Source organism: Salvelinus alpinus, chromosome 13, assembly GCF_045679555.1.
Source record: "Salvelinus alpinus chromosome 13, SLU_Salpinus.1, whole genome shotgun sequence".
NCBI classification, from domain to species: Eukaryota; Metazoa; Chordata; class Actinopteri; order Salmoniformes; family Salmonidae; genus Salvelinus; species Salvelinus alpinus.
This window is the reverse complement of record NC_092098.1, coordinates 12,118,947-12,132,649: the sequence shown is the minus strand read 5'-3', so window position 1 is coordinate 12,132,649 and position 13,703 is coordinate 12,118,947. Positions and strand designations below refer to the sequence as shown.

The following is a 13,703-nucleotide window of genomic DNA, read 5'->3' as shown; positions in this document are numbered from 1 at the left end:
TGGGGGTGTCTTGCTAATTGCCTATAATTTCCACCTGTTGTCTATTCCATTTGCACAACAGCATGTGAAATTTATTGTCAATCAGTGTTGCTTCCTAAGTGGACAGTTTGATTTCACAGAAGTGTGATTGACTTGGAGTTACATTGTGTTGTTTAAGTGTTCCCTTTATTTTTTTGAGCAGTGTATATAAACACTTTTCTCGTTGAAGCCTTGCTCACAATTCATTCTGTGGTGGCACAATGACCAAACAATATACTGTATGTGAGGCTCTTGGTCATATCTTTGATCATGACACTGGTGAGGAGGAGAGAGTCCTTGTTAAACTTTGACACAAAGTAGTCTGTGATAAATAGCACAATATGTTTCATCTGAGTATTTGTTATAGTCTAAATAATCCATACATTATGCTTTTTCTAAACTCAAAAACGAGTTGTTTGAGGTCAGGTCAATGAGGCCTACAGGCCTTAAATATCAAAAAGAAGTTGAAAACTTGTAATGTTCATGATAACTTAAGTTGATAAAAAGATCTAACACAACATTAGGTGATAATATATGCATTATTATGGATTTATAAATCAGCAATAATGGGGCGGGCATTTTGGACCAGGAACACGGAATGAATTAACATGATACGAACACAACAGGAGGGTTAAACAAATGACACATTTTTACGATATAAACTATTTTGTGGCTGTGTGATCTAGTCGAAACCAAGAGGTTGCAGCAGTTGAATCTTTAAGCACAACACATGCAGTGCCCGTGGAATAATGGGATCTATAACTGTCGCAGGTATAATGTAAGTTTTAGGAAAGAGCAGTTATAGTTATTTGTCAAGTTAGCTGCTTGGTAGTAATCATCACATCAAGCAAGCTAGCATAACGATATGTCCATAGACTTTGGCAACGTCAACACCAGAGCCAGTATCCGCACCACCGGGCCCAGTATCACCGGCTGCGGGTCAAATGTTTGGGAGCTGCTGGAGTTGTCAGATACTCACGGGTGGAGGTTTGCTGTTAGTAGCTGGATACAGTGCCTTGCAAAAGTATTCATCCTCCTTGGCGTTTTTCCTATTTTGTGCATTACAACCTGTCACGCCCTGGCCATAGAGAGGCTTTAATTCTCTATTTTGGTTAGGCCAGGTTGTGACTAGGGTGGGCATTCTAGTTTCTTTATTTCTATGTTTTCTGTTTCTATGTTTTGGCCGGGTATGGTTCTCAATCAGGGACAGCTGTCTATCGTTGTCTCTGATTGGGAATCATACTTAGGCAGCTTGTTTTTCCACCTTAGTTGTGGGTAGTTGTCTGTGTTAGTGGCCTGTATAGCCCGAGTCAGCTTCACGTTCGTGTTGTTGTTGTTGTTGTTGTTGTTGTTGTTGTTGTTGTTGTTGTTGTTGTTTCTTGTTTTGTTGGCGACATTCGTAATAAAGAGAAATGTACGCTCACCACGCTGCACCTTGGTCTGGTCATTTCCACCCTGACGACTTCGTGACACAACCTGTAGTTTAAATTGATTTTTATTTGGATTTCATGTAATTGACATACACAAAATAGTAGAAATTGGTGAAGTGAAATGAAAAAAAAGAACTTGTTTCAAAAAATTCTAAAACGGAAAAGTGGTGCGTGCATATGTATTCACCACCTTTGCTATGAAGACCCTAAATAAGATCTGGTGCAACCAATTACCTTCAGAAGTCACACAATTCGTTAAATAAAGTCCACCTGTGTGCAATCTAAGTGTCACATGATCTCAGTATATATACACCTGTTCTGAAAGGCCCCAGAGTCTGCAACACCACTAAGCAAGGGGTATCACCAAGCAAGCGGCACTATGAAGACCAAGGACCTCTCCAAACAGGTTAGGGACAAAGTTGTGGAGAAGTACAGATCAGGGTTGAGTTATAAAAAAATATCCAAAACTTTGAACATTCCACGGAGCACCATTAAATCCATTACTAAAAAATGGGAAGAATATGGCAAACCTGCCAAGAGAGGGCCGCCCACCAAAACTCACAGACCAGGCAAGGAGGGCATTAATCAGAGAGGCAACAAAGAGACCAAAGATAACCCTGAAGGAGCTGCAAAGCTCCACAGCGGAGATTGGAGTATCTGTCCATAGGACCACTTTAAACCGTACACTCCACAGAGCTGGGCTCGGAGTGGCCAGAAAGAGTGGCCAGAAAAAAATAAGCAAACATGTTTTGTGTTTACCAAAAGGCATGTGGGAGACTCCCCAAACTTATGGAAGAAGATACTCTGGTCAGATGAGACTAAAATTGAGTTTTTTGGCCATCAAGGAAAACGCTATGTCTGGCGCAAACCCAACACCTCTCATCACCCTGAGAACTCCATGCCCACAGTGAAGCATGGTGGTGGCAGCATCATGCTGTGGGGATGTTTTTCATCGGCAGGGACTGGGAAACTGGTCAGAATTGAAGGAATGATGGATGGCGCTAAATACAGGGAAATTCTTGAGGGAAACTTGTTTTAGTCTTCCAGAGATTTGAGACTGGGACGGAGGTTCACCTTCCAGCAGGACAATAACCCTAAGCATACTGCTAAAGCAACACTCAAATTGTTTAAGGGGAAACATTTAAATGTCTTGGAATCAATCCAATCAATCCAATTAAGAATCTGTGGTATGACTTAAAGATTGCTGTACACCAGCGGAACCCATCCAACTTGAAGGAGCTGGAGCAGCATTGCCTTGAAGAATGGACAAAAATCCCAGTGGCTAGATGTGCCAAGCTTATAGAGACATACCCCAAGAGACTTGCAGCTGTAATTGCTACAAAAGGTGGCTCTACAAAGTATTGACTTTGGGGGGATGAATAGCTATGCACACTGAAGTTTTCTGTTTTTTTGTCTTATTTCTTGTTTGTTTCACAATAAAAAATATTTTGCATCTTCAAAGTGGTAGGCATGTTGTGTAAATCAAATGATACAAACCCCCGAAAAAATACATTTTAATTTCAGGTTGTAAGGCAACAAAATAGGAAAAATGCTAAGGGGGTAGAATACTTTCGCAAGCCACTGTATGTGTTCCTAGCTGCCCGAAAGGTGATGCGCCAAGGTGGGACAACCTCTATGGGAAATGTTGCACAATTCGCGTTTGCAGCAAGTGAGTACCTGCTGCAAAATACTGTCAGTATTTCTAAACGTATTTGTCTTTCCTGTGTTGTAGTAGTAATACCTGATCCACCACAACTGCACAGGTGAAGCATGGCTATCCTACATGACTATCTTTCAGAGCTTGAGACATGACAGAGAGTATTAAGAGTAAGAACATGGCCTTTGTGTTGGAGGTGCAGTCATAACTCAATATTTTTGTTTCAGGTTTGGCTGCTTGGGGAAATGTTGTCATATCTGATCCAGTGGGGAAATCACACAGGAAGATGTGATGATGCCCTACTGTCAGATATGTTTTTTAAAGCTGCTGAAGTATAATCCATCCTCCCTGTTGGATATGGAACCATGGTCATATCCAAGATCACTTTGGCAGATAAGAGTGATCAGGGCATACTGGATGAGATAAGGCCAAAGACTGTTCTCATATCATCTGTCAGTGTGACTTGTAAACGTTGTCCAATACATGAAATAAATTGAGAATGTGCATTTGAACTACCTTGTATTCATGCCAGAGTCCATTTCATCACTGGTTCTTAACCACGATCAGAAGGACATCCTGTCATACAACTGCTCTATTTTCCCAATGTAATAGAACCATCAAATTGGTGCAGAGTACACTTTCTGTCCTCACTGAGTTTTATTGAATTTAATCACAGTGAATATCAGCCCAATTCCAAATGTAATTCCAAATGTCAGAACTTGGTTCAAGTCCATTGCTCACACAGTGTGAATGGTCATGTCAATGTTCGACTGGTGAGACACAGCAGACAGGCTTTGGGGGAAATAGTTTGATGAGTTGGCGTTTGGTCCCTCCTTGCTTAATTTTGGTACCACATTCACAAAGCGCCCGTTATATTGGATCTTTGTTTTAGCCTACCAGTCTTAATTCTTCTCCTGCTTGTCCACCTGTGAGAATGGTTACAAACAAAGGGTCAGAAGTGTGGCGTCTTCAAAGCAAACTTGCCAGAAGTGCAAATCATGTTGAATATGCCACATTCATTTTAGTAGTTAATTTAATTTCTATTAAACACAAAAGCCCACCTTGGGAGTATGTCCCCTGACATTCCATGCTCTGGTCAAGGAGCTTGGACTGGGATAGGAAAAGGAAATGGAAAAGATGAATCAAAGTAAGCCCCTCCAAATAATCTCTTGAAATAATGGTACACAAATAAATGGCTCAGACCTGAATAATTTCACATATTTACGGTAATGTTCTAGAATGTTTAAAGCTAGATTCTTAGTTGCTACATCATTTTGGGTAACTTTTAAATGAATGACATATACCCATTGATTCTGGAAAAATATAACTTATAAAACGCCCAGCCTGGTCTCAGACTAGATGTAACATAGTAAATATAAATCTGGGACATTCAAATTAGTATGATATATTACATTTAGTATGGTTACATAAGATCGATGGTTACTAAAGGCAAAAACGAAAGTAGGGTGGTTTGTCGAGGTGGATGGGTCGCCAAACCCTTTAACCTAACTACTAAACTTAACACTAACCCATAGCCTAGCTAACGTTAGCCATCTAGCTAGAATTTGTATCATATAATACGTTTTGCAAATTCGTAACATATAATAAGATTTATAATTCGTACGTCGGTAGCCAAGTGGTTAGAGTATTGGGCCAGTAACCGAAAGGTAGCTGGATCAAATCCTCGAGCTGACAAGGTAAAAATCTGTCGTTCTGCCCCTGAACAAGGCAGTTAACACCGGTAGGCTGTCATTGTAAATAATAATTTGTTCTTAACTGACTTGCCTAGTTAAATAAAGATTAAATAAAAAATAAATCATACAAAACGGGTGATGAACATCCACAAATGAACACATAACATACTAAATGGAGTGTTGGATTTAAGTACAGAATAATACGAAATGCTCTGAGATCAGGTTGCAGTGCTTCATGAGCATAGTTCAACTCCTACCCCATCAGTACCCAAAATGTAAGCTTTTTTTTATTCCAATGTTTGTAAATAAACACTGTATAGCCTCAAAACATGGTTAAAACTATCATTTTTATATCATACTGTAGATAATCAGTCCTTGCGTCCATAGCTGTCAATGAATTTGAGAGTGGTTACATTTCTCCAGGCACATCCCCCAGCTTTGAACCAAAATAGAGGTGGGGTGACCATTTGGTTATTGTTTCAATTAAGGACTAGATTTAATTATTGATTACTTGCCTCCCAACAATCCGGGGGTAACCTCAAGTGTGCTGAACTCCAGTGCAGACTGGCTGATCACAGCATTGTACTGCAGGGGTACACCACCTGGTTATCACAGGACAGTCCTTCCAATTCCTCAATATGAGCCTTGGGGAGAAGGGAAGAAAATAAAGAGCTGAATACCTTTCAATAACCAGTTTTCCATCCAAACATTTAGCGCGGATGACTTACGTGATGCATGAAAAAAGTTGCGACCGGGCTGATGGAAACATGAAATGCTGGTACAATTTTATAAATGCCGACAGACCATTTGTTCGTTCGACACGATGGGATCTTTTATGTCTGTAAAATGTATTATTCTAAATATTGATATAGTAACCATCATATTGAAGTAATAAGTTACACTACAAAAGCAAAAGTATGTGGACACATGCTCGTCTAACATCTCATTCATGCTGCTATAACAGCCTCCACTCTTCTGGGAAGACTTCCAAATAGATGTTGGAACATTGCTGCGGGGACTTGCTTCCATTCAGCCACAAGAGCATTAGTGAGGTTGGGCACTGATGTTGGGTGATTAGGCCTGGCTCGCAGTCGGCATTCCAATTTATCACAAAGGTGTTCGATGGGGTTGAGGTCAGGGCTCTGTGCAGGCCAGTCAAGTTCTTCCACACCGATCTCGACAAACCATTTCTGTATGGACCTCGCTTTGTTCATGGGGGGCATTGTCATGCTGAAACAGGAAAGGGCCTTCCCCAAACTGTCGCCACAAAGTTGGAAGCACAAAATCTTCTAGAATGTCATTGTATGCTGTAGCATAAGATTTCCTTTCACTGGAATTAAGGGGCTTAGGCTGAACCATGAAAAACAGCCCCAGACCATTATTCCTCCTCCAAACTGTACAGTTGGCACTATGCATTGGTGCAGGTAGTGTTCTCCTGGCATCCTCCAAACCCAGATTAGTCCGTCAGACTGCCAGAAGGTGAAGAGTGATTCATCACTCCAGAGAACGCGTTTCCTCTACTCCAGAGTCCAATGGCGGCGAGCTTTACACCACTCCAGCCGACACTTGGCATTGTGCATGGTGATCTTAGGCTTGTGTGCGGCTACTCTGCCATGGAAACCAATTTCATGAAGCTCCCGACTAATAGTTATTGTGCTGACCTTGCTTCCAGAGGCAGTTTGGAACTCCGTAGTGAGGGTTGCAAACGATGACAGACGATTTTTATGCGCTATGCGCTTCGGTGGTCCCAGGTAAGCCGTTGTTGCTCCTAGACGTTTCCACTTCACAATAACAGCACTTACAGTTGACTGTGGCAGCTCTGGCAGGGCAGAAATTTGATGAACTGACTTGTTGGAAAGGTGGCAGCCTATGACGGTGCCACGTTGAAAGTCACTGAGCTCTTCAGTAAGGCCATTCTACTGCCAGTGTGACTGAAATAGCTCAATCCACTCATTTGAAGGGGTGTCCACATACTTTGTACAGTGTACTAATAACAAAGGGACTCAAGTTTCATGATATTTTAAATATCGCCTATTAAGAAGTTGTCCTTGTTGACATTTAAGTCGACAGGAAATATCAAGAGACTCTGGCTAGTCAAATCAAAGTGTATTTGTCACGTGCACAGGATACAAGAAGAGTGGAGGCTGCTATAGCAGCAAAGGAGGGACCAACTCCATGTTAAAGTCCATGATTTTGGAATGAGATGTTTGACAAGCAGGTGTCCACATACTTTCGGTCATGTAGTGTATGTTACAACACAGAGTTTAAATGTATTTTATATCTCACCAAAAAGTCGCAGGTCAGCAAGCGTGCCACCTGTCATCTGGACCAAAAGGCCATATTAGCACGGGCAGCAAGCACCATTGAGGGCATCCACCATTTTAACACAGACAGATTTTAATGTAGTCAACTGGGTGGGACTTCCAACTTCATTGGCTGATCCCTCCTGGTGACAACGACGGAGTCATGTCCAACTGGGTCATAAGGAGGGATGAGCCAATCGTGAAGAGGAAAATTAACAACTTTAAAATGAAGATAGCCTCAATTGCTGTCACAGACGCTATAGTGGCACAGATACAAAGATGAGTCCTCTATCTCTATGGTCTTGACTAAAGCTGTGTTCAAATACCCATACTAACATACTGTACACTATTAAAGAGTATATACTACTATAAGTTAATTTTAGTATACTGTAAACGAACGGTATCCTTTCAGTTGAGCATACTAGCGCTTTGCCTGTCTACCGGAAGTTGATGCTGTTGCTATGCAACCTACTTGTAAATTCAACCTGGAGTGCCAGAGTGTGCTAGTTCATAAATTCAAAGCGTTTCGCTCTCGAGTGTTCAGAGCGCACACTGGACGCTCTGGCCGAGGAGTAGGGTTGTTCCAAGCATTCTGACCTCACAATGGCAGTCAAGCACCCAAGCTAACTGGCTAGCTACTTCCAAACAAAAATAAGAGAATACTTCACTCTGATCATTTTAATCGCCCTAGCAGAGCTGGTTAGGCAGTTTATCCAGAGCATTGGTGACTGTAACTGTGTTGCTCGATTTTTTTTGCCAACTTTTACTGATGCAGGCCACATTTTGTTTTTTTACATGTATTTTTATTTAACTAGGCAAGTCAGTTAAGAACAAATTGTTATTTACAATGACAGCCTACCACATCCAACCGGTGTTGAGCGTTTGTAAATTCATCGGTTGTTCCTATGAATGACAATAATCAAGTCAATCAATGTTGGGTAGTTAGTTAGATAGCTTAAAGTAAATACACTGGCAAGTTCGATGTACTAGTAGCCAACTAACGTTACAGTAGGTAGCTAACATACCCGGTACATACTGCTGTAATGATATGCTATGTGGTTCCTAAGGATAGCGTACCTTACAAATTGTCAGCCAACATAACGTGTAACGTAATTCACTTTATTACATTGTTCAACATTTTCTTAACATTTGTCATAATTAGTTAAAGCAACGAATTCATATCTGCTCTCGTTGGACTCCGATAACTTGTGGTATACTAACTATATCCATACTTTGACCAATAAGCATACTATATACTCAATTTCCGTCACAAATAGTACTGTTAGTATGAGTATTCGATCGCAGTGCTAGCTGTGCCACCAGAGACTCTTGGTTCGCGCCCAGGCTCTGTCGCAGCCGGCCGCGACCGGGAGGTCCGTGGGGCGACGCACAATTGGCCTAGCGTCGTCCGGGTTAGGGAGGGTTTGGCCGGTAGGGATATCCTTGTCTCATCGCGCACTAGCGACCCCTGTGGCGGGCCGGGCGCAGTCCGCGCTAACCAGGTCGCCAGGTGCACGGTGTTTCCTCCGACACATTGGTGCGGCTGGCTTCCGGGTTGGATGCGCGCTGTGTTAAGAAGCAGTGCGGCTTGGTTGGGTTGTGTTTCGGAGGACGCATGGCTTTCGACCTTCGTCTCTCCCGAGCCCGTACGGGAGTTGTAGCGATGAGACAAGATAGTAACTACTAACAATTGGATACCACGAAATTGGGGAGAAAAGGGGGTAAAAATTTAAATAACTAAAATATTCCAACACAGTTTATGAATGAAAAGGACGTATTTAACTGCGCATACCTATGACGTTGTATTCTCTGATCCCGCCCACGTGTGGTGGTCTAAAGAAACATGTCGCTCCCCTTCATACACAGATCCGCGATGTTATGCAGAGGATTTAGGGCAAGTTTAAATCTTTACGACCACACGACAAGGATTCCAAATACTACGATACGATTACGAGTGAGTTGGCTATTTGATGTCAATATATTCATAAAAAATATATATTTACATGGCCGAAATGTTGGTCAAATCGAAGTAACAAACGTTAGCTAGCATGAAAACAAGGATACTAGCTAGCTCGTGTCAATGTCAAGCAATACGTAATGTGTGGAATTGGGATGGATTGTTTTTTTCCATTAATGAGTTATCATGGGTATGCAGGAATACATTTCTCCCTGTCTCTTCCCCTTCAAAAACAGACATTGTGTAGCTCAGTTGGAGAAGCAAATATTGGGATATTACAATCTACAGAAGAATACAAATTTGTGGAACGACTGATCCCACCTTCACGAGTGCCCATTCCCCCTAAACATGACGGTCCTTCCCCATCTGGCTGGACTCCTCCATCAGGTAAAGCTTGACACCGTTGATTGATAGCTAATTAGCATCGGTATTCAACTGTCTTCCGTCTGTTTTCCGTAAACAAGCGCTGTAAACGTGCAAATATGGCCAGTTGCAGCCGACAGTATATTTTTCGGTGATATGAAAGACAGGGTCCTTATGCTTCCAAGACCATACCGCTACTGATTCATGTTAATGTTCAGACCGAGCGTCGGGGCTCTTATTAACAAAACCCCCCTTATACAGAAAACGCCTTTGTCCAATGACTCTTATGTGTAATGTAATGGAACTAGGTTAATCTTTGATCACGATTTATCAGGTGCTATTTACGGTTAACCTCAAATGTTTTTCCATCTTTTCCTCACCCCCTTTAACCCAACATTTTATAGAGGTGCCTCCTGCTTTGCCATACATGATCCGTCGCTCCCGAATGCACAATGTTCCTGTCTACACAGACCTCACCCATGGCAGCCGCAAGACAACCCTAGTACGCAAGGTTGAAGGGGACATCTGGGTGAGCGAGACAGAATTTCTATGGTTCTTCTGTCAAGACATTTTTGTAACATTGGCGGAATTGCAAATCAATATGGATGACTGACGAAGTATAAGAGCTTTATTTATCTAGCAAACCCTGGGTTGAATTATGTTTTCCTGTCAATATGCAATTGTTTCCTCCTAATTAATGGTGCTACTTTCTCCTGTCAGGCTCTTGAGAAGGATGTTAAGGAGTACCTGCAACAGCTTACTGGCAAAGACCTGCCAACACAGGTCAATGAGGTGACCATGACACTTCGGGTCAAAGGTCACTTTGATACAGAGCTGAAGGAGTGGCTGGTGGAGAAGGGATTCTAACTGAACCGCTGATAAACTGTTGCAGAAGAGTTGTCAGAGAAAGAGTGCATACTTTTCTACATGAAACCCAACAATTTGAAATGCATCCTGTATTGAAATAGAATAGATAATTAAGAGACAGTTGTTTGTAGATGTGCTCTGTCAATTATATTTGTATGGAATACCTTACGCTCAGCTGATAAACATACTTGAAAGTTGAATTATTAAATGGCCCTTTCCTATGGGTGGGGGGGGGGGCTGCTTTACCCACTTACTCTATTTTTATTTGATATCCACAGGAACAATATCAGTTGTAAGTTTGATTCATGAGTTGTATTGCTATAAAATAATATCACCATTACCTGTTTTAGTGGTGTAGTCAATACTGACAAATTAATTTACTATTTGGTGTATTATACATTTTTCATATAGGAAGTATACTTGAGGGAAGTATCTCGAACGATGCTGTGATGTTTATGTAGACAGGTTTCCATTGGCACAGGTTTATTCGCCAAAAGCAAACAATCCTTGCAATGCTCATGGAAACTGCAAATAGTTTTCTGAAGATCGATAACTTTCTTATTGCGACAAATGATGAAAAGTAATTATTGACTACATTTGAAGGTACGTGGAGCACGTGATGTCATCACTATAAACTCAACTCTACATTTAATTAAAAATGCCTAATGCTTTCAAGAAAAATATCCTGACTTTCAAGAATGCCTGAATTGCTTGGCCTTTTCGGGTTGGCTGAAAAGTTACCATGCAATTATTTAAGATCTACAGGAGTGCACGTTTTACCATAGAGTGGACTCGTGGCGACATAAACTATTAAAATAGGGCAAATATTAGTCAATTATCACATTCTATCCATGCTGGTTTAGGTGGGCTACCAGAGACATGAAATATAGGTGTGAGGGCATACACGCTGGCGCCAACTTAGTAATGGGAAATTTTCCTAAATGGGTGATGGAAACACTTGTCATTCGAAACTAGGTTTTTGCGAGAAAAAAACTTTTATATAGGTGTAACGTCATTACATCCAGCAGTTTATCAACCCAAGATAGTTGAATGGAAACGCACCCTAGCAGGCAATTACCGTATCTTTTTTCTATGCGAACTTTCTAAATGTCGACAAAAGTCACTGGACAAGTTAATGGAAACACAGCCTGTGACTGAAACGCACCCCATTTCATAATCCAGCTTCCATGTCCGCGGGTTAGTTGCTTTTGCGATCGTTTTACGACGTATATGCGACAAACTCAGAAACCATTTAGGGTAGGAGTTTTTCCAAAGTTAAGTCTCACACTTTTAATTCCTTGACAGTTTGAGGTTGATAAAACGCCGAGCTAATTAGAATTACTGTACCATATCGGAATTTGCATGTGTCTGACGATGTACTGATACTTATGGTACGGCCCAAGTGAACCAAGTTCTCTCACATTGAATGCTGTGAGTGAACTCGGATGCAAAAATATCTTTCCTTCCAGGCAAATTGGACGTTCATCATTTCACTCAACATTATTACATCCGCATGCAATCAGAATTAGAAACTCATTTGCCCACCCAAAATAATGAATCCAATACTTAGAGAATCCCTCCATCTGTGAGGAAATTACTGACTGACATTGGACCAAGGGATCAGCGCCGAATGGACTGACATGGAGTCTGATACTATCACTAGAGGTGGAATCGAACTTCCTGCCAGAGTAATCACCAATAACAGTGATTTTCTGACACCAGCTGCAGGGAAAGAGAATGGAGATGCTGATCATACAGATACCACAAAGCAAAGTGTGCAGGCTGTGCTTATCCAAACCCTCTTGCTATACCTGTCCACGATACTGTGGACTGGAATACTACCGCACTACAAATCATTCCGTGTGCTCAGAGGAATTCTATAAGGAATTTGTTTTACAGAAGCTGAACACATGGGAGATACGGAGAGTGGGGGGAGGAAGAAGATGCAGGATATTCTGCTTAGGCTGAAACATGGGACAGAGGGAGGGATGGAGAATGTTTTAAAGGCTGTTGAGGAGAAAATGGGAGGTAGTGAGGAGACAAAGGAAAGCGCACAGGTTATAGAGCTCCTCTCCAGGTTAGCAGAAATTCAGTCATCTAGAGAAGTGAGTGTGGAGGAGATTAAAAACATTTGAACCAAACTCAAATAGTTAGGAGACGAGGATGAAGAAGCAGTGCAGGTGGTCGCTGCAAATATTGGAGTACATGGAGAAGGGGTTTGAAGACAGTGAGGAGCTGGACTTTCTGACAGGCTCTCCGGGCTGAATATCGATGCTTTCTCTGAAGAGGCACTGTGGGACCTGTTGAGCAGCCAGGAGGAGAAGTTTAGGAATCTGGTGAAGGGTGGGGCTGTAGGTGCTCTGGTCCCCCTGTCGAAACCCTAGTGGGAGCAGCACAAGGAGGGGGAAAAGCCCAGATGGAGCTACTGGAAGAGGAGATGATACCGCAGGACAGGAAGGGAGCAGTACAAGAGAAGCAGTGAAGACATGATAAAGGACAGAAGGGGCATGTTCATCCAGTTGTGAAGAAAGAGAGTCTAAAAGTCAAATTGTGGTCATCGCGGATATCGAAGTCAAGGATTCTGGGGAAGGACTTGAGAGTGTGGGTAAATCAGTGAAAGAGCAGGGACAGAGAAAGGGTAAACACAGAAAGGAGGTGAGGAAGGCCAAGGGGACAAAACCAACCTCTAATGTGCCTCCAGTCAATGACAAAATCCCACTGAGCTCCTGGTCTTCCCATCCATCCATCCCCTCTTGTTGCAATGGCTTGATCAATGCTCTGTTTGGCAACACCTTCGCCCTATGCCTGATCAATGGTGACATCGAGTCAGACCTAACTCAGGAGTTCTGCCAGATGGTTCTGACTGTGTCTGAGGCTCTGAGCTCAGGCAGGGTGTTCAGCTCCTTTCGGGGGGCCCTTCAGGGAGGGGAGGCAGCCATTTTGTCCAGGGGGTTATTTTGACCGAGAGGACCCCAGCGCCCCAGCCAGAGCTGTGGAATCCGTGGCTCATATTCTGACTGGGAGAAGTAAGCAGAATGATGTTGGATACTGCTTGGCAGCTTTGAGACAACTCCGTACAGTGCTATCCCAGGCCAGTGCAACTCTGCCCGAAGGGGATATGAGAAATAAGTATTTCCTGGCTGGGAATAAATCTGAGTTCTTTCAAGCTTGGGGGTCTGACAATACCCAGGAGGTGAGAAGACTGGCTGCTGAGTTATGGAGAGAGCACAGGAAGAGGGAGGATGAGATGAGTGCTTTGGAGAAGAGTTGAAGAACGCTGGAAGAACGAAAGAAAAGTGAAGGATGTGTTGATTGAGAATGTTTTAGTATTCTATAACAGTTAATAAAGAGACTCATGTTTACCCATCTTATTTTCAATTCAAATTCAGGGCCAGTCTGGTATTATTTGTTTGT

General features: G+C 42.3%; 1 protein-coding gene, 1 long non-coding RNA gene and 2 pseudogenes across 2 annotated transcripts; 3 read left to right on the top strand and 1 right to left on the bottom strand.

Moving 5' to 3' along the window:
• Nucleotides 1-3,743: 3,743 nt before the first annotated feature.
• LOC139537091 (uncharacterized) lies at nucleotides 3,744-7,256 on the bottom strand. Its single transcript, XR_011667461.1, has 4 exons — nucleotides 7,086-7,256; nucleotides 5,315-5,443; nucleotides 4,167-4,215; nucleotides 3,744-4,031 (listed from the first exon to the last, which is right to left on the bottom strand). It is a non-coding gene; the product is annotated as an uncharacterized lncRNA (long non-coding RNA).
• A 1,144-nt stretch (nucleotides 7,257-8,400) lies between these two features.
• Nucleotides 8,401-10,629, top strand: LOC139537090 (large ribosomal subunit protein mL49-like). Its single transcript, XM_071337983.1, has 4 exons — nucleotides 8,401-9,056; nucleotides 9,296-9,446; nucleotides 9,827-9,951; nucleotides 10,143-10,629. The coding sequence occupies exons 1-4, from the start codon at nucleotides 8,946-8,948 to the stop codon at nucleotides 10,287-10,289; spliced, it is 534 nt and encodes a 177-aa protein (XP_071194084.1). The 5' UTR covers nucleotides 8,401-8,945; the 3' UTR covers nucleotides 10,290-10,629.
• An 890-nt stretch (nucleotides 10,630-11,519) lies between these two features.
• LOC139538030 (uncharacterized) lies at nucleotides 11,520-12,886 on the top strand (annotated as a pseudogene).
• LOC139538029 (zinc finger HIT domain-containing protein 2-like) lies at nucleotides 12,789-13,650 on the top strand (annotated as a pseudogene).
• Nucleotides 13,651-13,703: the final 53 nt, after the last annotated feature.